This window comes from Psammomys obesus, unplaced genomic scaffold (genome assembly GCF_907164565.1).
Source record: "Psammomys obesus unplaced genomic scaffold, mPsaObe1.curated_primary_1811, whole genome shotgun sequence".
Lineage (NCBI taxonomy): Eukaryota > Metazoa > Chordata > Mammalia > Rodentia > Muridae > Psammomys > Psammomys obesus.
The window spans coordinates 10,488,871-10,511,212 of record NW_026596131.1 but is presented as its reverse complement, the minus strand read 5'-3'; the positions used below and the strand labels follow the sequence as shown (position 1 = coordinate 10,511,212).

Below are 22,342 nucleotides of genomic sequence, written 5' to 3'. Positions count from 1 at the left end.
CCAGCACTGCGAGTTACAGGCCAGCCTGGGCTACATAGTGAGACCTTGTCTCAAAAAAGAATAAAACAAAACAAAGCAACAAGACGCAAACCTGGAAACATGAGTAAGGCTAGAGGATTTGGTTAGTTTGGCTTGGGTGGAAGAACCCAACAGCATTGGCTCATCTCTGGACAATAAACATGGGCTGAAAATGGGGGCCCCTGGCTGCCTGGCTGGCTAAACTTCTCACATTTCAACACATCATTAACATCTACGAGGTTCATGCTTGAGAACTCTGTGAACACGCTACCCTCCCCCGAAAACCCACACACTTAAAAATCTTATGTGATTTTAGTAATTTGTGGTTTTGTTAGGACTGGTTTTTTTTCTTTTCTTTTTTTTTTTTTTTAAAGACAGTAAGTTTCTGAGAGCCATAGAGATGGCTCTGAGGTTAAGAGCATGTACCTGTCTTCCAGAGGCCTTCCGTTCCATTCCCTTCTCAGGCTGCGCTCAGTCACCTATACCTCCAGCTCCAGGGTATCTGACACCCTCTTCTGGCCCCCATGAACACCAGGCTCAAATGTGCCCCCCACAGTTAAAAATAGCATGTTCTTTAAAAATACAGTATGTTGTCAGTGTTTGTTTTGAGTACACATGTATGGAGCGATCATGCATGTGTCACAGCACCAGGGTGAATGTCAGGAGACAACACAGCGGAGCCAAATGTCTTCTCCCACCTCTACAAGGGTTTCAGGGTTTGAGCTCAAGCTGTTAGGTTTGGCAGCAAGTGCCTTTACCGGCTGAGCCATCTTGCCAGCCCACACTCTGGTAACTTTTAGTTGTCTTAGAAGGCTCGGAAAAAGGCATCTGTAAGAAAGACATACTGCTGGTTGGGATGTTCTGATCCCAAATTGCAGCCGTCTGAATCAATGACTTTTTTTTTTAAGTAGTAAGTCCCTGAAGGTAGAGTTGATACATGTACTAGTTCAGCCAATTCCATAGCTGGCAGAGCGAATTCCTGACCGTGGTCCTAATGGAAGCATCTCGATGCTTTGCCAGTTGGACTGTGATCACTGGAGTCAGTCTCTACGTCTACTTGATTTGTCAAACTGAAGCTAGGGTCTGGTGAACGCTGGGGAGGTGGAAGAGTGGGGGAAGGGAGGCAACTCCAGGAGGCTGAAAGGGTAACTATTACAGTCGCAGGTTCGCATGTGCCTTGTCTTGGCCGTTTCCTGCTGCTCAAGGGCCCTGCTCAGGACTGTTTGGGTAGACGGCCAGCACCTTTATAGCAAGACAGCGAATCTGGGTGTGTGCTGCTGGGGTCTGAGGGAGGGTGGCATTTACCACCCTGTATGGGTTCCAGGAAAACACATCATGTTAGAATTGGCTCCAGGATGCCACAGTGCTTGGCTCTGGCCAAGTGTGTGCTTATTCATAGCCTCATCCAAAGTTGCTGGGGTTTCCCTCCTTTGGCTTTTTAATTATTAATGTTTAAAAATTCCAGTCTCCTGGGAGGAGACTAGAGAGATGACTCAGTGGTTATTAACACTTGCTGCTCTTGCAGAGGACCTGGGTTCAGTTCCCAGCATCCACAGAAAGGCTCACAACAGCCTGCAAATTCCTGACTGTGGTCTTAATGGAAGCATCAGAATGGCTAAGATTAAAAACTCAAGTGACAACACATGCTGGAGAGGATGTGGAGAAAGGAGAACCCTCCTCCACTGCTGGTGGGAATGTAAACTTGTACAACCACTTTGGAAATCAATCTGGCACTTTCTCAGAAAATTAGGAATAGTGCTTCCTCAAGATCCAGCTATACAACTCCTAGGCTTATATCCAAAATATGCTCAAGTAAACAACAAGGACATTTGCTTAACCATGTTCATAGCAGCTTTATTCATAATAGCCAACAATCTGGAAACAACCCAGATGTCCCTCAACTGAGGAATGGAATCAGAATTTGTGATACATTTACACAATAGAACAATACTTGGCAATTAAAAACAAGGAAGTCATGCAATTTACAGACAAATGGTGGGAACTAGAAAAGATCATCCTGAGTGAGGTATCCCAGAAGCAGAAAGACATACATGGTATATACTCATTTACAAGTGGATATTAGACATATAATATAGGATAAACATACTAAAATCTGTGCACCCAAAGAAGGAGGACCCTGGGTAAGATGATCAATCCTCATTCAGAAAGGCAAAGAGGATGGACATTGGAAGAGGGAGAAAACAGGGAATAGGACAGGAGCCTACCACAGAGGGCCTCTGAAAAACTCTACCCAGCACGGTATCGAAGCAGATACTGAGACTCATATCCAAACTTTGGGCAGAGTGCAGGGAATCTTATGAAAGAAGCAGAAGAAAGACCTGAAGGGGACAGGAGCTCCACAAGGAGACCAACAGAACTAAAAAATCTGGCACAGGGTTTTTTTCTGAGACTGATACTGTAACTAAGGACCATGCATGGAGATAACCTAGAATCCCTGCACAGATATAGTCCATGACAGCTCAGTGTCCAAGTGGGTTCCCTAGGAAGGGGAACAGGGACTGTCTCTGATATGAACTCAGTGTCTGACTCTTTGATCACTTCCCGCTGGGGGGTGGAGCCTTGCCAAGCCACAGAGGAGACAATGCAGCCAGTCCTGATGAGACCTGATAGGCTAGGGTCAGATGAAAGGGGAGGAGGACCACTCCTATCAGTGGACTGAGGGAAGGGCATAGGGGGAGCGGAGGGAGGGAGGGCAGGATTGGGAGGGGATGAAGAAGGAGGTTACAGCTGGGATACAAAGTAAATAAATTGTAGTAAATAAAAATAAAGAAATAAAATTAAAAAATTTCTAGCTTGTACTGATGTGCTGATAAGTTTTTTTTGCTGATAAGTTTTTAAAGATCTATTTTTATTCATTTATGTGTGTGTGTGTGTGTGTGTGTGTGTGTGTGTGTGTACGCACACATGTGTACAGATACCTGCACAGACCAGAAGAGGGTGTTGGATACCATGGAGCTGGAGTTATGGGTGGTTGTGAGCCACTATGTGAGCACTGGGAACTAACCTGGGACCTTTGCCAGAGCAGCCAGAGCCCCTACTGCTGAGCCATCACCTCAGCCCCTCTCCCGATGTTTTAAATGTAGTGATAAGGCCTTTCATTTTCTTTTCACTATGCTGAGAGGTGGGCCCTTTTCGGTCCTGAGGGTTTACAGTTCTTGCTTCATGGAATGGTGACTTGTTTATTTGTCTTGGCATGTCTAAGGAGGGGCTTAGAGGTAAGGCCAGGAAAGAAGGCCCCGGGTGGCCAGACATGTGGAAGAGACAAGGGGAGCCCTGTGTGGCAGAAACCGCAGAGAGGGACAAAGACTTCAGTGTGACAAATCCTAGAATCAAAATTCAGGCCTGTGGAAAGTATGGAGTCTCCATTTTTGCCCCTCCCTCCTCACCCACCTATGTTCTGTGCCCCAAACCAGCTACCTCTAATCCCATCGTCTGCTAGCTTTGTGTGTGTGTGTGTGCTATGTTTGTGTGTATTCTCATGAGTGTGGATATTTTTTGAGGCCACTCGAGGTTACCCTCAGCTGCCATTCCTCAGGCATATTCCACATTATTTATTTGTTTGTTTATTTATTTATTTATTTACTTACTTACTTTCAGAAAAGTCTTTTGCTGGTCTAGAACTTGCCAATTAGATGAGGCTGTCTGGCTACTGAGCCCTAGGGATCTGCTTGGCTCTGCATTCTTGGTGCTGGGATTATAAGCATATGCCACCACACCAGGGATTTAATTCGGGCTTTATGTAAATCACACAGTATGACACCACGTGCCTGCATCCTGCTGGGGAATGGGGCATTACATGCACCAATGGTGACACACAGTCCATGGTTCACATGTTTGTCTTCCATGCAGGAATGGGCTTGTATAAGGCAAACTGAGGGTCCCTCACTGGCTACCCTTTCAGCCTGTAAATGAGCAAAGAAGCCAGAGGACTCTGCATAAGGCGACCTATGCAATGAGTTGGCAGGTCTCAGTAGGGCTTCTTATTTTCATAGTATTTGTTGCCAATGAGCCAATGGCTAGTTGTGCTTGAACATTATTTAAGGATCTGGTTATTGGCTAGCCGTTTGGCAAGCGGTCACATCTTCTTTCACTGCTGGTGTTGCCACAAAGAATGCTGCCTTCTCTTTAGGAAGTTGAAGATCTGCCCTGCTGTGGAGAGAAACATGTTTTTGTTGTGGTCCTGGGTGTGGGATGTGGGACTGACTCAGATGGTCCACAGAAGCAGACTAATATCCTCCTGCGGACTCTGAGAGGAGCTCTCTGCCAGCTGCAGAGAGTTTAAAATCTGAGGGCTCAGGAGACAGAATAAATGCTAGAGCCCAGAAAGGAGATGAGAAAAGGAACAAGGCCGCTCCTGCTTCCCCCTTGATGATCCTGGTTGCTGTTGTGAAACAAGAAGGTGGAGATCTCCTGAAATGAGGATTGGCCTGGTTCCAAGGAACCTGACGACCCTGACCAGCAGGAAGCAGCTAAGAAAGAACTGCGCCCCCTCTCCCACTAACCCTTTCTCTCTCCTACCTGGGAAATCGGGGTGGAGTAAGGAGAAAAATATATAAGAAATGTAAATAAAACAGTTTTTTAAAAGTATGCCAACACTGCCCGCCTGAGCGTGGTGTGTGTGTGTGTGTGTATGTGTGTATGTGTGTATGTGTGTGTGCACACTAGGATTACAGTTGTATGCCATGCTTGGATTTTCATAGAGATTCTGGGAATCAGAACTCAGCTCCTCTTCGTTGCATGGCAAGCACTGTACCAGCTGATCCATCTCTTCAGCCACCTAGGCTGAGGGGACTCTGAGGAGAAAGAAGCTGTAGGCCACATCTCTGGTGTGAGCCAGTGCCCGCTGCCTTTCTGCTTGCCAGTCATCGGAAGGAGCTGCACAGTTCCTACGCTTTACTCATTCCGAGAGTCACACGGCCTTCCCTTACCAGCAATAAGCCACAAAAGCAGAACGAGGAGCTCCGTCGTCTTAGAAATACCTCACTCTCTGGAAGGTGGCCAGCCGAAGAAGCAGTGTGACGGTAGAGAAGTTTAATCATTAGGCTCAGTGAGACATGAAAGTGGAGAGGGGAGGAAGAGTGAGGGAGATGCCCCACAGAGCTGGTGTCTATGAAACCTAGTGTCTGGCTTGATTTCCTGTAAAGACTAAGGCTAAGAAGTCCCCTTCAGTCTTGGGCAATGTGTTCCAAGACACCGTGTAGAGGCGCAAAGAGATGGATAGTACAGAACCCCAAGTATTTCCATGTTTTTTCCTATACACGCATGGGTACACACAAATAACAAGATTTAATGTATAGATTAGACACATAGCATCAATAACAAAGTAGAACAATTATAACAATGTACTATAAGGAATTCCGTGAATGAAGATTCTCTCTCAAAATATCTCATTTCCTCATTGTGTAATAGTAAGGTTTTATTTATTTATTTATTTGAGAGCCCTCCTCTTCTTGGTTCTGTACATTTAGTATTTTGATCATTATGCGCTGTGAGGGATTTCTTTTCTGGCCCAATCTATTTGGTGTTCTGTAAGCTTCTTCTATGTTTATAGGCACCTCTTTCTTTAGGTTGGGGAAGTTTTCCTCCATGCCCTGCCTCTTCTTTAAAAAATATTTTATTTTTATTCGTGTGTGTGTAGGGGTGGTTATGTGTATTTGTGAGAGCCGAAAAAGGGTGTTACACCCTCTGGAGCTGGAATTACGGGCAGTGGTAACTCAGCTGACATAGATGCTGAAACCCAAGCTTGGGGTCTCTGGAAGTTCCAGATGCGGCCTCAACATCTGAGCCATCTCTCTAACCCCGTGTGTTTATTTTGGGGGGAATGTGGTCTCACTATTTAGCCCTGGCTGAGCTGGAACTTCCTATGCAGAGACCAGGTTGGCCCCAGTTTTGGAGCTGTGATTGCCCTGCCTCTGCCTCCCGAATGCTGGGATTGCTGGCCTGCGCTGCCACACCCGGACCTGAAACACTTAGAGTCAACAGTGCCGCCTGCAACTCTTCTTTGTTTTCATTTTCCAAACAGCATAAATGGTGTTAACGATAGCGGCTCCTTCTATTGTAACAACTCCCTCTAAGAGCGAGTAATACAAGCCTGCTGCTAGTCTGTTGCCACCTTTGAATCAGGCTGTTGACTTCTTCCTCTGCCCCGCCATAGTCACTCACCCCACTTAAGCTTCATGAAGCCAGGCCCACCTGCCCCCTTTTATCATCGGCCTACAACACCACACTTTGTTTCCCGTGACCCGGCTCTGCAGCTAGCCTGTCCCTTGCCTGTAAACACCACTGTTGACACAGCTATACCTAGGAGGGGAGAGTTGTCCACTCTTGTGCCATCTGACCCAAAGCAGAAGATGACCACTTCCCGGTTACTCAAGGCACACCGTGAGTGGTATGAGGCCAACAGAGGGGAAATACACCCTCAGGAGCAGCCCAGACTCACTGGGCAGACGCAGATGCAGACCTGTCAGGGGTTCTTACAATCTACGTGTTCCTTGCACAAAAATTACCGAGGCTTTCAAGATGGCTGCTGGAGAGCATAAAATGAGTTCGGGCCCTGTGAAGCACAGATTATACACTCATGAAGCTAGTTTTGTTTAGCAGGCCTTTGCCCTTACTTCCCATGCTTCATGTGGCTGCTCGGGTCCTAAGCCCTCTTTGGTCCCAAAGAGAGACATGATTTCTTCATTGCTGCTTGAGCCGCCACACTTCCTGAGTGCTAATCCTCTGCCTCAAAGTGACCTCTCGCTTGGCAGCTGATCATCTGTGTCTGTCTGGGAAGCTTCTATTCCAATTAGAGGATGAGGTCTGCCTTCACAGCCCATGGAGAAGCTCCATTTATAGGGTCAGACCAGCGCATTCCCAAGACTGGTCATTAATGACCCAAGCCCTGTTATTCAGTCATAACTGTTACCACATGTGGGACACCACCAGACCAGGCCCGGCTGAATGGTAAAAGTTCATTTCTTTTTCAGCCTCTGCTCACTACAGATTTAAGAACATTGAGACTCAGCCTCGCCAGGATCCCACAGGGCCATCTGCTGCTTTGAAATGGCTAGCCCTCATCTGGTAGTACCTCTCAACCTGCCACCTACTCCTTCTTCTCCCTCTCTTTGAGACTGGGTCTCATTATGTAGCCCTGGCTGGCCTGGAACTCACTATGAGACCAGTCTGGCACGGGACTTGCAGAGGTATGCCTGCTTTTGCCTACCAAGTGCCAGTATTAAAGGCCTGCTCCAACACAGCCAGCAGCCCCTTTGCCATTCTTTATTATTAGGGCTGGGGTGAAACTGGAGGGAGAGCATGTAGCCAGGCTATCTATTGGCCACAGTGACTGGGTCGGTGATGGGCATGTGACTGTTTCAGCCTCCACAATGATTGGTTCAGGGATGGACTTGTGACCATTACAGTCTCCAGTGAGCCTCACGTCTTAGTTGACTCTGGTTGCTGTGAAGCTAAGAGTCAGGAGCTTTTGATGATCATATGACTTCATGAGGAACTACCCACCTGTGAATCAAGGTAAGTCACAGCAAAGCATGAAGAGAAGGGGAGGAGAGAGGGGGAAACAGAGAGGGAGAGAAGAAAGGGAAAGGGGGGAGAAGGAGGGTGAGGGAGAGGAGTGGAGGAGAGGGATGAAAAGAAGGAGGAGAGAGGGAGGAGAGGGGGGAAAGAAGGGGAGGAAAGGTATGGAAAGAGGGAGGAGGGAAAAGGGAGGAGGAGGGAGAGGAAAAGGAGGGAGGGAGAAGAGAGACAGACAGACAGACACACACACACACACAGAGAGAGAGAGAGAGAGAGAGAGAGAGAGAGAGAGCATCAAGCTAGCACTAAGCTGTGGGATTATTTTCCTTGCTTAAGCCAGTCTGAGCTGGGTTCCTCACTAGCAAGCAGAAGGGTCCTGACCACAGGACTTCCTCATTATAGCCTGTAATAACGTCGGTGCCACCCCACGCTCCACGCTGTGAGATGATTGGTGTGGACCGCTCTGCAAACGGCTGTAGGGCTCCTCGAGTGGCATGACCTTGGACGTACAGTCAGCTAAGGGCCAAGGCAGGACAAAAGCCTGAGCTTAATGTCATCATAAATGATTTGTCTCTTTTTGCCTTCCACTCTAGCGAGCAGAAGAGAGCATGGTGATGGAGGATGGTGCACGGACCAGTGGAGGATGGATGGGGATGGCTGAGCCAGGGCATGGTCAGAGCAGGTGGTGGGGAAGACAGACATACACAGGACAGGCAGTGCTGGAGGTGGATAGGGTGGTATGCTCAGAGATTCCACCTTGTGGGTTCTTTTGAGTGTGTGGTGCTGGACCAGGCTGTTTGGAGGAGAGCTGATTCAGGGCCTGGAGAATGGGGTCCTCACGTTCACATGGTCTCAGCCTCCATTGTTCACACGCTTCCCCTCTTGAGTGGAGCTGTCCTCATGAAGAGCCAGGGCCCTAGCATCTTCTAATTTGTCTGGAACTTTTCAGCTCATATATCTGGGGATGTGGGGTGAGGTGCTTGCTTCATGTGAGCATGCTGGGACACAGATCTTTGCTCCAGGAATAGCTTGGATGCTTGCTGCGAACCTTTTCCTTTTCTAGATATGAGCTTGATGGGTCCTTGACCTGGGGGACCCAAAGTCATTCTGACCTTCAGGGGTAAGAGCTTATCCTGGATCCGTGGGGGTTTCCATTTATTCATTCATTCATTCATTCATTCATTCATTCATTCATTCATTCACTTACACGGCTGTGTGCACGCATGCACTTTACAGTCCACAAGTGAAGTCAGAGGACAGCTTTCAGGAATCAGTTCTCTCTCTCCACTCAGGTCATACTTGGTGACAAGCACGTTCACCCACTGAGTCACCTTGCCAGCCCAGACCTTTATAGCCTCTGAAACCAGCCATTTAGCCAAGCCCTAGAGCTAGGTTTCAGAGAGCGGCACTCATTTGGCCTTCCCCAAAACTAACGTATGCTATATGAGACTCAAGTTGTTGACCTTCAAGGAGTCCTCACAGCAGCCAGGGTCCATGTACCCTGTGGCCTGAAGTCATGTGGCCCAAGTCATCTCTCTGACCTGCAAACCTGCTGGACTCGGCTCCCTGGGGGTGGAAATGGGGGCTCTCGACTCTGCAACTTTATTGAATCAATTTTCAAGATTCCCAACCAGAAAGGGCAAATACTCAGGAGTGAGGGTCATGGTGGGTGTAAGGAAAGGGCCTCACCATTACTTTGGTTTTTATTTTTTTCCCCCCTCTTTCGTGGTTCCCAAGCCCTGAAAGGCCTTCGGTTCCCTAAGGCCTTGGCATTGGCCCTGGAGGACATGGAGGCAGGGAAACGTTATGACAAGTCTGGGTATGACGGATGGCCGTCTCTGAAAGCAAGCATCCCTTCCTCCCACTACCCCCCTCTGGCAACCAGGTCATATCCAGGGCATTCTCCAGCTCTAAGGCAAGTTCCTGAGGGGATGGTGGGAAATGTAGATGTGGAAAGACCAGACTGCCTGCCTGATTAAAGTCACAGGCAGGCACAGCTGACGGAGGCAGCGGTCAGGTGGGTACAGGGACTGTAGATTGAGACCAGCCTCCTGTAGAGGAGAGAGTAGCTACACCTTTCCAGTCTGGCAGCGTTATACTCTGAATCCTGAAGGCACCTTTCCCTAGCAAATGATCTCTTGCTTATGATACGGCGGCCTGGTATTTAGGATAATACAGGAACCATGAGAGTCTGGGTAATAAAAACCTGCTCAGAGAGACAGAGCAAAGCTAATTCTGTGCAGATGGTTCAGCGGGCAGAGAGCTTGCCTATCAAGCACCCAAACCCGAGTCCAAATCCTGGGACTCACATGAATCTGGGCACAGTAGCACACATCTGTAATCTCAGTGCTCCTGCAGTGGAAATGGAGGTGGAGATGCAGGCAGGAGTGAAGAGCAAAGAGAGCCAGTCTCAGATGAGGTGGAATGTGAGGCCTGCCATCAGGAGTCGTGTTCTCTCCTCCACCCGTGCGCGTGGCATGCCCCCATTACACACTCATACACAAAGCTTAAGGGGGAAAAACCAACTGACAACTGACCCTCTGAAGGCCACACATTGCACTGCTGTTCGTACCCCAAAGCAATGACAAACAAGCGACCGTCTTGACGAAGCCCCTGTCCCCTCCTGACTCAATCCCCCATTCTTCCTTGTATTTGAACCTAGACACCTGAGTGTCTGTAAGATGAGATCAAGTAGGATGACTGTAGATTTAATGAGTTCACACATATGAACGCTGGGAGCAGTCCGCACGCTGTAGAAGGGCCTGCCATGGAAGTGTCTGCCATAATTATTAGAGTTTCCACAATGCCAGCTGCGGCCTTCACCATGCAACTCTGCTTTTCCCCATCTGGTCTCCATTTTTCCAGCTATGATACGGAACTGATGATGACAGCTACCCAAAAGGTGTGTGGTAAAAAAGTGTCAGAGTGTATATTAAAAAACAAACAAACTGTGAGCTGTAAATTGCTTCACAGATGACACGTGTGTTTTAAAAATCACTTTTATTAATAATTATGGGTTCTGCTAGGTCCCTCTAGACTATTGTGAAGAGATGATTTGGACACGTCTCGGTTCAAAAATAAACATATTAGTAAAGGGGACCCCAGAGAAGGATGAAGAATACCTGGATGAAGGTCTTCAGGGGCCTCAGAGAAGGATGAAGGTCTGCAACTGTGCTCAAGAGGGGAGGGGTTTGGGGGCCTTGCCTCACTGATAACCGATTTTCGGCCCAGCTTCGTTCCCTTGCAGAGGTTTTGTGATTTCGCAGTGTGAGTGTGGGGGTCTCTGGCAGGGGCAGGCAGGGCCCACTAGTCCTGGGGTACTTCTCTGACCTCATAGATATGTTAAAACAAAACAAAACAAAACAAAACAAAATAAAACAAAACAAACAAACCCCAAATGCTAGGGTGTGGCATGGGAGCAAAATTTAAACTGAGGAACAACAAAGAAGAGGAAGTGAAAGGTTTGCTTTTAAAAAGCCGGAAACAGCTGGATGTGTGCAGGCACACACCTGTCGTCCTAGCCCTTGAGAAACTGAGGCAGGAGGATAGTGGAGCCCACGCAGGGCTACCCAGACAGATTCTGTCTCTGAAAGAGCAAAAAGTCCCCAGTCCCACAACCACCAGGAAGCTCAGAGCACACGCACATTGTCACTAGTGTATAATTTATGAGAGAGGCGTGTGCACGCGCATGTGCTTCCATATTTGTGTGCCTGCTCTCAAGCATGCGTGGTGACCTGGCTTCAGACACCTAGAGGTACACCAGTGGTGAAGCCCAGGTTGTCAGATAACTCCCTTATGATCCTACGTAAATCCATCTGCCAATAACTAGACATTCTCGTAAGTCAGGAGGGCACGGTCTTGGGTTTCAGGGAAGCAGGAAGTATCGACTGGCAGAGTTCCATCTCCCTAGCTGGCTGATTTGAATTGTGCCCTGCAGGACCTCCTGGCCTCCAGGAGCCGGCTGAGGTCTGCTGATTGGTCACTTAGAGTCCAAGACTCCAGATCTGTTGTTTGCCGCTGGCCTGCAGCTCTCTCACTTGGGCTAGAAGATCTCTGGTTGGTGGATGGGAGGATGGCCCGGTGCTGGCCTCTGCTAGGAAACAGTGTCCCTCAGCACTCCACAGCTTAACGAAGAGCTGCGATCCCCACAGTCACCGGCATCCCCGAGGACTTGTGTGTCTTGCTGGAGATGGGCGAAGGAGGAAGCCAACACTGGGATAAATTTAGTGCCCCTGAAAGTATCCAGCTCCACAGTGGCCCAGCCTGGCACTCGCCTCTGTTTAGATTCACCTCCACCGGAGTCCAGCGTGGCAGTGAGTTTTTCTGACTCTCTTCCCCTGAGCAGCTTCCCTTTAATTTGGAGTCCCCAGGGCCTTTTGTGGAAAAAGTCAGAGACCCGCTAGGTTCTCGGAGTGCAAATCACCAAGCACACACATACACACACACCTATACCGTGTGCACACAAGTGCATGCCTGTGACATGCACAAACACACAAGTGTACACACAGAAGCACAGCCTTTTCCTCCGGACCAGCTCACAAGAGAAAACAGCGCCCCAGACTGGCGAGTCTCAGATGTTTTCTCACAAGATGCCCTGGAGACTTCAAATTAAAGGGGCTGGGTTCCCAAAGGATGAAAATCAGTGGTGGTGCGGAGGGCATTGGAAAAGCCATTAATGCCGGGCCAGGTCACCGTCATTTCCTGTCAAAATTATCTCAAGAAGCAAGCCAGTGCCTCTCCCCAAGCCGGCTGCCTGCTCTGGGAACTGGGCAGGGCCAGTTCCTCAGCCCAGGGAGTCCCAGATGGCTCCGGATTGGCAGTGATGTAACCCACACTTCCTTTATTTATCCAGAGTGCCTGGGAGAGGAAATCAAGCAAATGGAAACATTAGACAGCCAGGAGCTAGCTTTCCTTGGCTTTCCAGCTTGTTCTTGAGTTGAGGTCAAAAATCTGGCAAGAACTGGAGCTGTTCCCTCCAGTTAAAAGTAATTATCTTCCCCCCACACACACACAACAGAGCATGCGTTTTCCTGTGGATTTGGGTCCTTTGACTATAACATCATGTTCAATTTATATTGTTTAATTGACAAAGATGCCTTTGAGGGATAAAGGATCTGTGGAGGAGAACAGGCTAGTGGGTCCAGTCTTCCACTGGTCACTTTGCCTAGAAACTTGCCATGGGGGTGGGTACAGGGAGGAACAATTCTGCATTGTGCAGCCTTCCCTAGGACCCGTGGGCGACAGCTCAGTGGCGGGGGAAGGCTGTCTGGCATGTGGGATTCTGTCTGTCTTGGATGCTGACTTTGTGTTTGAGCCAGAGTCTCACTGTGGAGTCCAGGCTGGCCTAGGATTAGAGTCTTCTGCCTCAGTCTTCCAAGTACTGGGCTAACAGATGTGCAGCCATGACACCCTGCCTTAGATGTTAACCTTAACCAGAGGCCGTTAAGGGAAAGGGGACATTCCAAACTTGTGTCAGAAGCGGCCATTTCTTCCCGGGTTATCCCACTACAGCTCTTGAGACTTTAGTAGTGCATTTGAGACAATCTATACAATCTTGAAGCAAATTGTGTGTGTGTGTATGTGTGAGAGAGAGAGAGAGAGAGAGAGAGAGAGAGAGAGAGAGAGGGTGATGAGTCTAATGTTGAGTGTCGTCCTCTATCATGCTTTGTTATTGTGGTTGTTCTTGAACCTGGAGCTCACTGGTTTGGCCAGTAAACCCTATGACTGCCTCCCCAGAGCTGAGTACAAGCACACACCGCAGTGTCTGGGTTGTATATAGAAGCTGGGGTTCGAACTCAGGTCCTTATGCAAGCACTATGTAGTGCTCCATAGCGCTTCCTTACACTTTGGAATGCTTGATATATGTTTGATGAATGAATAGAGAGAGATGTGTGGTATACTGTGGGATGTAATTATAAAGCGAGAGCAGAGATAGATGGGAATTCAAGAGAGGGCGGGGTGCTGGCTGAGGGCCCCCATCCCCCTTTACCATCCACTGGAGGAGGTACCACAGCAGACTCAGACCCTTCGCCCTTATTTCTCTGCTAATTTCATTCAACGAAAACCAAGCCTGGGACAAATGAACAGCCAAGGTTTCGCTCTCCTTGTTTTCCTGAGAGGCAGGGAGGAGGCTAACTTCAGCTTAGTAATTAATCGCTTGACCCTCCTGGGACGAGCTTAGCATGAGTAAGCAGGAGCTGCCGTCCCTGTGTCCCGCCTTGTCTGGGCCCAAAGCTCCACCCTTTCTGTGCCTAGAACTCACGGTCTGGGCTGGAACCGCAAGGCTGCAACCCAAGAGCTGCTTCTGAGCCCCTCCCTGCCTTCGTTGCCCTGCACGGCTTGAGACAGTGACCTGGTTGCCAGACGGGACTGAGTGTGGTCTGAGAAAAGTGCAACACGCTGTCCACATGCTTTAAATTATTCAGCTGCATCAGATATTCAGATATGTGAGAACAACAGAAACTCTATTTAAAAACTCCGAGGGTTTGGTAGATGAACGGAGACTGTCCCAGCAGTTCCCAGCACCAGAGCCACACTCTACTAGTGACTGTGTCCCTGTGGTCCAGGCTGCCCAAAGCTCAGGTGGAAACCCCAGCCTCAGAAGTGAATGTTGATGGGGTTCAGCAGGTCTCACACTCCACCTCCCTGAGAAAAGGGACAGTCCCACTGGGGGGCTGGAGCTGGATGTTGGCACGGAAGTCATACTCTCTGCCTGGGTGGCTCATGAGAGCTGTTCCCATGGGAGTGTGTGTGGTTTCTGAGTTTCAGGGTGTGGAACTGCTGCTTTCTCACAAAGCATCACTTTAGGTGGGAACTGAATGTCACAACCATTGAACTTGCCTTAAAGCCCAAGATATGCGCTTTAACAGCAGCTGCTGTTTACTGACTGCGTCCAATATTGCCAAGGTCACACCCTTGCTTAGCATTATGCTGATATCTGAACTCAAAACACAGTAAGCCAGATAGTATTTGATAGCTTAGAAGGAAAAGTGTGTGTGTGTGTGTGGTGGAGCTAAGGACAGAGGATAATGATATACACGTATAAAGATGTCTCCACAAAACCTACTTGCTTGTGTTCTAACTGAAAATTAATAAAAAGTAAGTAAGAAAGGAAAGATATGTAAGGTTTACGGCTGCTGCTAAAAGTCAAATTAGGGACAGAGGGAGCTCAAGCCAGGGGTCTCTCTCCATCATGCAGTACAGTTTCTTGTCTGGAAAGCTCCTAGGCCACCTCTGCAGCCTGGCCACTCTTACCAAACATTGGAGGATACTTCTTCCTCTGAAGGTTGATCTCTGGGAGCTGAGGAGGGAGCGCTGTGAGGGAGGGAAGGGGGGTTGAGGTGAGGGAGGGGTATGGGGGGGGAGATGAGGGTGCTTTCTGGGAGGTGGAAGGGTTCTACTTCTTCGTCTAAGAGCTGGTGCACAGCTGTGCTGCCTCCTTGGTAACCCACCAGGTAGCAGGATCTTTGCTATATTTCTGCAAAAAGTTTATTAAAAAAACATAGCATCCTGACTAGGGGTCTGGAGAGATGGTTCAGGGGTGAAGAGCACTGGCTGCTCTTTCAGAGCACCCAGGTTTGAGTCCCAGCACCCACATGGTGGTTTACAACCAGCTGTAACTTCAGTTCCAGGGGATCCTATGTCTTTCTGGTCACCATGTGCACTAAACATACATGTACTATGCATTGTGCACATACATACGTGCAGATAAAAAATTATACACATGTAATTAAAATAAATAAACTTTTAAACCAAAGTCGAATCAACTAACCAAACATAACCCTTTAACTGGACACACTGCTATTTGCCTAGACTCCCAGAACATGGGTCTCATTGAGTTCAAGGTCAGCCTCTGACACATAGTGAGGTAGGGTCAGCCTGGGCTACATGAGACCCTGTCTTGAAAAACAAAACAGGCCAGGCAGTGTTGGCCCACATCTTTAATCCCAGCACTAAGAACTCAGAGGCAGGCAGAGCTCTGAGTTCAAGGACAGCCTGGTCTACTATGAGTCTAGTACAGCCAGGGCTACACAGTAAAACCCTGTCTAGAAAAACAATAATAACAACTCCCCCCCCCAAACAAAACAAAACAGGACCTAGCATGAGCTTAGCACCCTAGAGGCAGAGACAGGCAGAGCTCTGTGGCGGCCAGCCATGTTTTTGTAATGAGCTCAGTGGGCGAGGTTCTTGCCACACAAATACAAAGACCCAAGGTTTGATCTTAAGTACTCACATCAAGAGCCGGGTGTGGAAGTCCATGGCTTTAATTTTAGCACCAGGAGGTGGATACAGGAGGATCCCAGCGGCTCACTGACCAGCCAGTCTACCCTGCTGCTGAGTTCCTGAGTCAGCGGGAGATGCTGTCTCAAAAAGCGAGATGGAACACAATAGAAGAAGACACTGGACACCGTCCAATGGTCTCCACATTCACATGCTCAGGTACTCAAACATATAGGCGCACGCCTCGCCACCTGTGCTGTGCAGGAGACCTGCCTCTCTCGGCTAGTACATTCTAATGAGTCAACAGGAATTTCTTGGACTCCGGTATATCAGAAAGTTAAAAACAACCCCACTGTGTTGATGCCCTGACCTTTTACAATTGTTTAGCAGGTGGATCATAATAGTAATAAAATAATGATAATAATAATAGTTCACGTGAAAGGATAAAATAATTCTAAGAGGAGGTTGTCAGCACCATGCAAAAAGATATTTTCCTGCACACACACACACACACACACGTCACTGCATTGAATACCACGTATGTTCAAGATAAACTCCTGTCAAGATGCTTACAACCACACTGAAAAGATCAGGCATTCACTATAGTAAGTGGACACTTGTTTTCAGGCAGAATGGGACCTGTTAGAATAAGATCACTCTCCTTCTGCTGATCAATAAGCCCAAAGGAAGCGAAGGTTTTCATGCGTAGATGAGAGTAGCAGGAAGGACTACACCTGATCAATAATTTGAAAACCGTGAGTTCCCAGTCTTAAATCTTTCAACAGTGAATATTTATATCTTTCTATCATGCTTTAATATTAGAGGAACCATGCAGGGTACAGGGGACAAGCCTGTAATCCCATCAGGGAGGCAAAGGCCAGCCAAGGCTACACAGAGAAACCCTGTGCCTAGAGAGATGGCTCAGTGGTAAGGAGCACCGGCTGCTCCTCCAGAGGACCCGGGTCCTGTTGCCAGCACCCATGTGGTGGTTTGCCATCCATCTGTAACTCCAGTTCCAGGGACTTGATGCCCTGTTCTGGACTCTGCCAGCACTGCAGGCCACGGCACATGGACTTACCTGTAGACAAAACACCCATGCATATAAAGTAGAAATAAGTAAGTCTTTTTCAATAGCAGAGAAACACATATACTTATATTTAGTCACCAAGCTGGTTTGTCATTGGACGTGTTGTTACAGTCCCCTGTTTTCATGTGTTTTACAGGGGGGCTACACACACAGTCTCCAAGAACGCAGACCTTATTCTGGTTTGCATCACACCCTCAGACTTCTTCCCTGGGCTTTGAATGTTCAGAGAGTTGGAGGGAAAGGTCACCCAGGCTTCTCAAACTCATTCACGCGCTCCCCCACTGGTGGATTTTCTGTCATTTGGATCAGAAGTAGCCAGTAGGGCACAAGGCTTGCGTCTCAAACTTAGATGCCCAAGTTTTCCCCCTGGGATCTTGTTAAAATGCAGCATCATTCAGCAGGTCTGAGCTGCCACTTCCTAACAGACTCCCAGGTGACACTGGAGCTGCTGGCCCAGGGACCACACTCCTCTGAGAGGTTCTGAAGGGTACGGCGAACAGAGGCTCGGCTTGGACTCATGGTCCCTGACTTTTAGTCACTTTGCCTCTCTGAACTCTAATTTTAAGACAGAGAAAGACAAATTGGGTTATTTCAAGGGTCGAATCTATAGACCTCTGTGTGTGGGGGGGTAGGGTACAGCTACTTTGAATACAGCAATTTGTCTGCAATTTGAACACTAATCCCATTCTCTCTCTCTCTGCCTGTCTCTCTCTCTCTCTCTCTCTCTCTCTCTCTCTCTCTCTCTCTCTCACACACACACACACAGTCTTGACATAGCCAAGACTGACCTGGAACTTGCTATGTAGCCCAAGTTGGTCTTGAACTCATGAGTACTCTTGAACTCATGCACCATCTGCCTCCTGCTAGGATTACAGGCGTGCACCTCATTTCCAGCTACTGATCACCGCTATCTATGACTGCATAGGCCAGGTGGACCACCGCCCCCAGATTATATGGAGCTGGAGATTACAGACTCACCAGGGAGGAGAAACACAGCCTCCCACGAAGCTTAGGGAGAGCTCGCGCGCACAGGATTCCAAGTGGCAGAAGAAAGGGAGAAAGATAGAGATGCGTGTGGGGAGGAGAGGGTTAACTGCATGAATGAATGCAGCACCCGATAATTTGGGCCTCCGGAGGCGGCCCCTCCCCCAGCGCACACGTATTTTTGAGCATCAAACAGCATCACACAGAAGGGCTTTGCCCAGAATCACAAACACCAGCTAGTTTCTTTTTTTAAGTCCCGCAGCCAAAAGTCAGGGGAGCAGAGAGAAGTTGAGGTGGGCGCCCGGAGGAGAATTTTACCTTATGTAGGACATGCTCGCTGAAGTGAGGGCCAGCTCCGCCCTGGTAGGAGTCCGGTCTCTGCAGCTCCATGTCCAGCTCAGAGCCAACTGCTCCCAGCTTTCCCAGCGCTCTGCGTCAGTGCTCCTAGCAGCACAGCCCGGGGCTCTGCGGGGCGCGGCAGGCTCTGGTCCGAGCACCCCGGGGCCGGGGGCATCCGTGATCAGCACTGGACAGCTCCTAAGGCTGCCTGGGAAGGTCTCCACCGGCTTCTGCCCCCGAGATTCCAGAGTTCAGCAGGAGAATCTCGGTAGTGCATCCGGGACCAGAGTTCTGAGATACTCAGCCAGGGATCACCTGTCTTGTGACTCCAAGATGCTGGGAGCGACGCAAGATGTTGAGGCCAGCTGAAGGATATAGGTGCGCATCGCATTCCGGGGTGTTAGCTGCACTGATGCGTCCTCCGGACGCCGTGGTCCCGGAGCTCCGAGTTCCCCATCCTCAGTGACCCAGCGGCTCCCTCACCGCTCAACTCGGCTCTCTTCGCCTGCGCCTGCCGTGGTGGGGCCGCTTTTCCCTTTGGTCTCTAGAGAGGCGATAAATAACTGGCCTGAGGCTAGTAGAGGCTGACAGAAAGTGGGCGCTGAGATCTTTGAAGTAGGCAGACTTCTGCTCAGCTGAGGGAGACAACACAGACCCTCTCAAGACATATGACCCCAAAGTTAAGAAACTCAGGAGAGGCAGGCTGGTAAGGGCACAGGATCCGGAATTCTGACCTCAACTTTGAAAGTTGTAACATTGGGCCAGACACTTAAAGTTTCTTAAGGAGGTTGGCGGGAGGGGGGGTGACGTGGGGTGAAATGGGGTGGGGGGGGGCGCTTGCTGGAGCTATAGCCCAGTGGCAGAGTGCTTGCTTAATGTGTGCAAGGCCCAGAGTTCTGATCCCGGTACTGCAAAATAGAGAGATGATTGTAATGGCCTATGTTGTTGTGATATATCATAGGTGTTTATATATATCACATGTATGTATGTATATGTACATATATGGCACATATATGTGTGGATATATGTAAACATATATATATATTTAATTTGTTGTTGTTTGTTGGCTTCCCCCCCCTCCCCGAGACAGAGTTTCTTTGTGTAATAGCCCTGGCTCTCCTGGAGTTGCTTTGTAAACAAGGCTGGCCTCGAAATCACAGAGATACCCCTGCCTCTGTCTCCCAAGCCCTGGGATTAAGTGCGTGCGCCACCACACCCAGCTTATATGTTTTCAAAAAGACGTATTTTGCTAGGTGTGGTGGCGCATGCCTTTAATCCCAGTACTCAGAAGGCAGAGGTAGAGGTGGGCAGAGCTCTGTGAGTTCCAGGCCAGCCAGGGCTACGTGGTGAGACCGTCTCTCAAAAACAAAACCGAAATACCCCCAAAATATTTTATTTATGTGTATGTGTGTGTGTCTGTGTGTGTGTGTGTGTGTGTGTCTGTGTGTGTGTGTGTGTGTCTGTGTGTCTGTGTGTGTGTGTCTGTGTGTGTCTGTGTCTGTGTGTGTGTGTGTGTGTGTGTCTGTGTGTGTGTGTACACACGGTGGAGGTGCCTCCAGAAGTCCCTCTGAGTTACAAGCAGTTGTGAGATGCTGGATGTGGGAACTCCAGCCCTCTGCAAAAGCAGCAAGCACTGTTAACCGCTGAGCCATCTGTCCAGCCCTGGCTCTGAAGATTTAGTGAGTTAATTCACGGGCCTGGAACAGTGCCCGGAATATACTCAGAGCTTAGTAAATGCAAGTAGTATACTCTCTGGGTGAGGAGACAGCTCTGGTGTCTGCCTCCAAACACCACAGGAGCTCTCGGCCAGGACATTTGACTGTTGGCATTCATTCCATTTGATGATAAGACCCTCAGTTGTTTGTCTGAGAAAATCTGAATAGATTCTAAGTTCACAATCACCGTAAAATATGGTGTTACTCTCTCCTGCTAGCGTACTTTCCGGTGAGATGCTTGCTGAAACCATTTGTTCTTGTCCCCATGTGAAGGCCATTTTTCTCTCCTTCAGTCTTTCAAGATCTTTTTGCCCTTGGGTGTCATGTGGAAATGATACGACTTGGCATAGGGTTTTAAAATTTTATTCTGGAAGCGTGGAAAGATGGCTCTGTGATTAAGAGTGTAAACCTGTGTTGGGCAGTTCACAACCTCCAGTGACTCTGGCTCCAGGGGCAACTTGACGCCCTCTTCTGGCTGCCATGGGCTCTGCACTCAATGTGCGCGTATGTATGTACATACACATAATTAAACATAATAAAAATCTTTTAATCTGTAGCTGTTTGCTGTTTAAGATCTGTGGTTTGGTTTCTGTTACTACTCTTTGAAAATTCTCAGCAGCCAGGACCTCACAGATTTCTTCAGCTTTGTTTTCTCTTTATTCTCCTGGCATTCCAGCCACATGTACGCTATAGCACTGGAAATTGTCGCACGGTTCCCAACTTTTCTATTAGTTTTATTTTCATCTTTGTGTTTTCACTGGGGGGAGGGGCATCTGTGTTTCCATGTGGGACCTTTGAACTGTCCTGTCTCCAAGCTTATCGTTTCTTTCTTCAGGCATGTCTAGCCTTCCTGCCAAGCCCACTGAGGTCATTGCTGATACACCTTTAGAAAATATTTACTTTAAAAATTTACGTGTGTATATGCGTGCCCGGATAAGTTTATGAGAATTACATGCAGGCCCGAGCCCTTGAAGGCCAGAAGTAGGTATCGGACCCCTGAAATCAGATTTACAGGTGGTTGTGAGCCACCGTGGGTGCTGGGAACCGAGCCAGGTCCCCTGCAAGAGCAGTGAATACTCTTAACCACTGGGCCATCTCCTCGGCCCCTCTGTTACACTTACCATCTCTCTGCTTATGTCATCCACACATTGCCACACCTTTCTTCTCTATTAACGATAGCCCTGAATGCATTATCTTAAATAAGTCCATAACATTAAAACCCTCCAGCATTTTTTCCTCCCTCTTGACACGGGGCTTCCCTTAGTCACTGTATTCATAGGGAAATCACTGCGTCTCTCCGTCTTTCCAGCTGCTCCCACCATTCTTGTGTTATCGCCTCGGCAGTTCAGCGACGGTGGGGATCCTCCGGTGAAATCCTAGTCTGTGAGTCTGCGCTGCTGGCCCGTGGCAGTCACACTCAGGTTGGTGTCTCTAGGGCTCTTCCTCAGCCTCTGCAGTTAACTTCTGCTCCATGGCGGCAGATGCCAGCTGTCTCTGCAGGTTCCGGGGCAGCAGCTTACCCCCAAACCCAACTCCCTGATGGGCCAAGAAGTGTTATTGATTTTCAGTTTGTCCAACTTTTTCTAGATGACCATCTGGGAATGACAGTTTCCGGCTTTTTATCTGTCAGCACTAAAACCCTAGTTTAGAATTGAAGTATTATCTTTCTTGGAGGGAAAAAGGACCCAAATATTTGAATCATCAGTCTCTGCTTCCGGATCTTTTGAAAACGTTTAAAATTAAAATGCTTATTTTCAAAAACAAGTTATTCTTTAAATCATTCTATTTGGGTCTGTCTCTTTTTGAGAGTTGAGGCCACTTCACAGCAAATATGGTTACCCACCCACTGGCCCTAGTTTTGTTCATTTTATTTGTATTTTTGTTGTATGATTTGGGTCTTTCTTCCCCTCCCCTCTTTTTCTTTTCTTTTTAGACAAGGAAGGGTTCTTTATGTAGCCCAGGTTGGCCTCTAATTCATTATCAGCCCTTTGAATATTGGGTCTATGGGTGTGGCCTGGCTATTTTTGTTTACTCTATATCATAATCCATGTCCATTCTCTTTGTCCTTTTTCTCCTTGCTCTGGAATGTTCCATTTTAGGGAGGAAAGAATTATTTCATCTTGCCCTTCCATCATCAGGGGAAGTCAAGGCAGGAACCTGGAAGCAGGGACCCAAGCAGAGACCATGGAAGAACAGTGTTCACTAGCTTGCTGCCTTGGCTTGTTCAGCTACCTTCATTGTCGTCATCATCATCATCATCATCATCATCATGGTTTTTGAGACAGGTTTTCTCTATGTAGTCCTGACTGTCCTGAAACTAACTCTGTAGATGAGACTGGCCACCTACTCACAGATTTCTGCCTTCCTCTGCCTTCTGAGTGCTGGGATTAAAGGCATGTTCTACCATTGCTCGCACGCGTGTGCGCGCACACACACACAC

At 48.4% G+C, this 22,342-nt stretch overlaps 1 protein-coding gene across 3 annotated transcripts in view; it reads right to left on the bottom strand.

Moving 5' to 3' along the window:
* The window catches only part of Rab37 (RAB37, member RAS oncogene family), a 57,027-nt gene extending 38,360 nt beyond the window's left edge, over positions 1 to 18,667 (bottom strand). For 2 of the 3 annotated variants that reach the window (XM_055592322.1, XM_055592324.1), the window contains exon 1: positions 18,167 to 18,667. In XM_055592322.1, the coding sequence (XP_055448297.1) occupies positions 18,167 to 18,238 (72 nt within the window). In that variant the 5' untranslated portion in view covers positions 18,239 to 18,667. Of the gene's footprint in view, positions 1 to 17,842; positions 17,883 to 18,166 lie in introns of those variants that run through there. The other variant, XM_055592325.1, reaches the window with a different exon arrangement.
* Between the last annotated feature and the right edge of the window lie 3,675 nt (positions 18,668 to 22,342).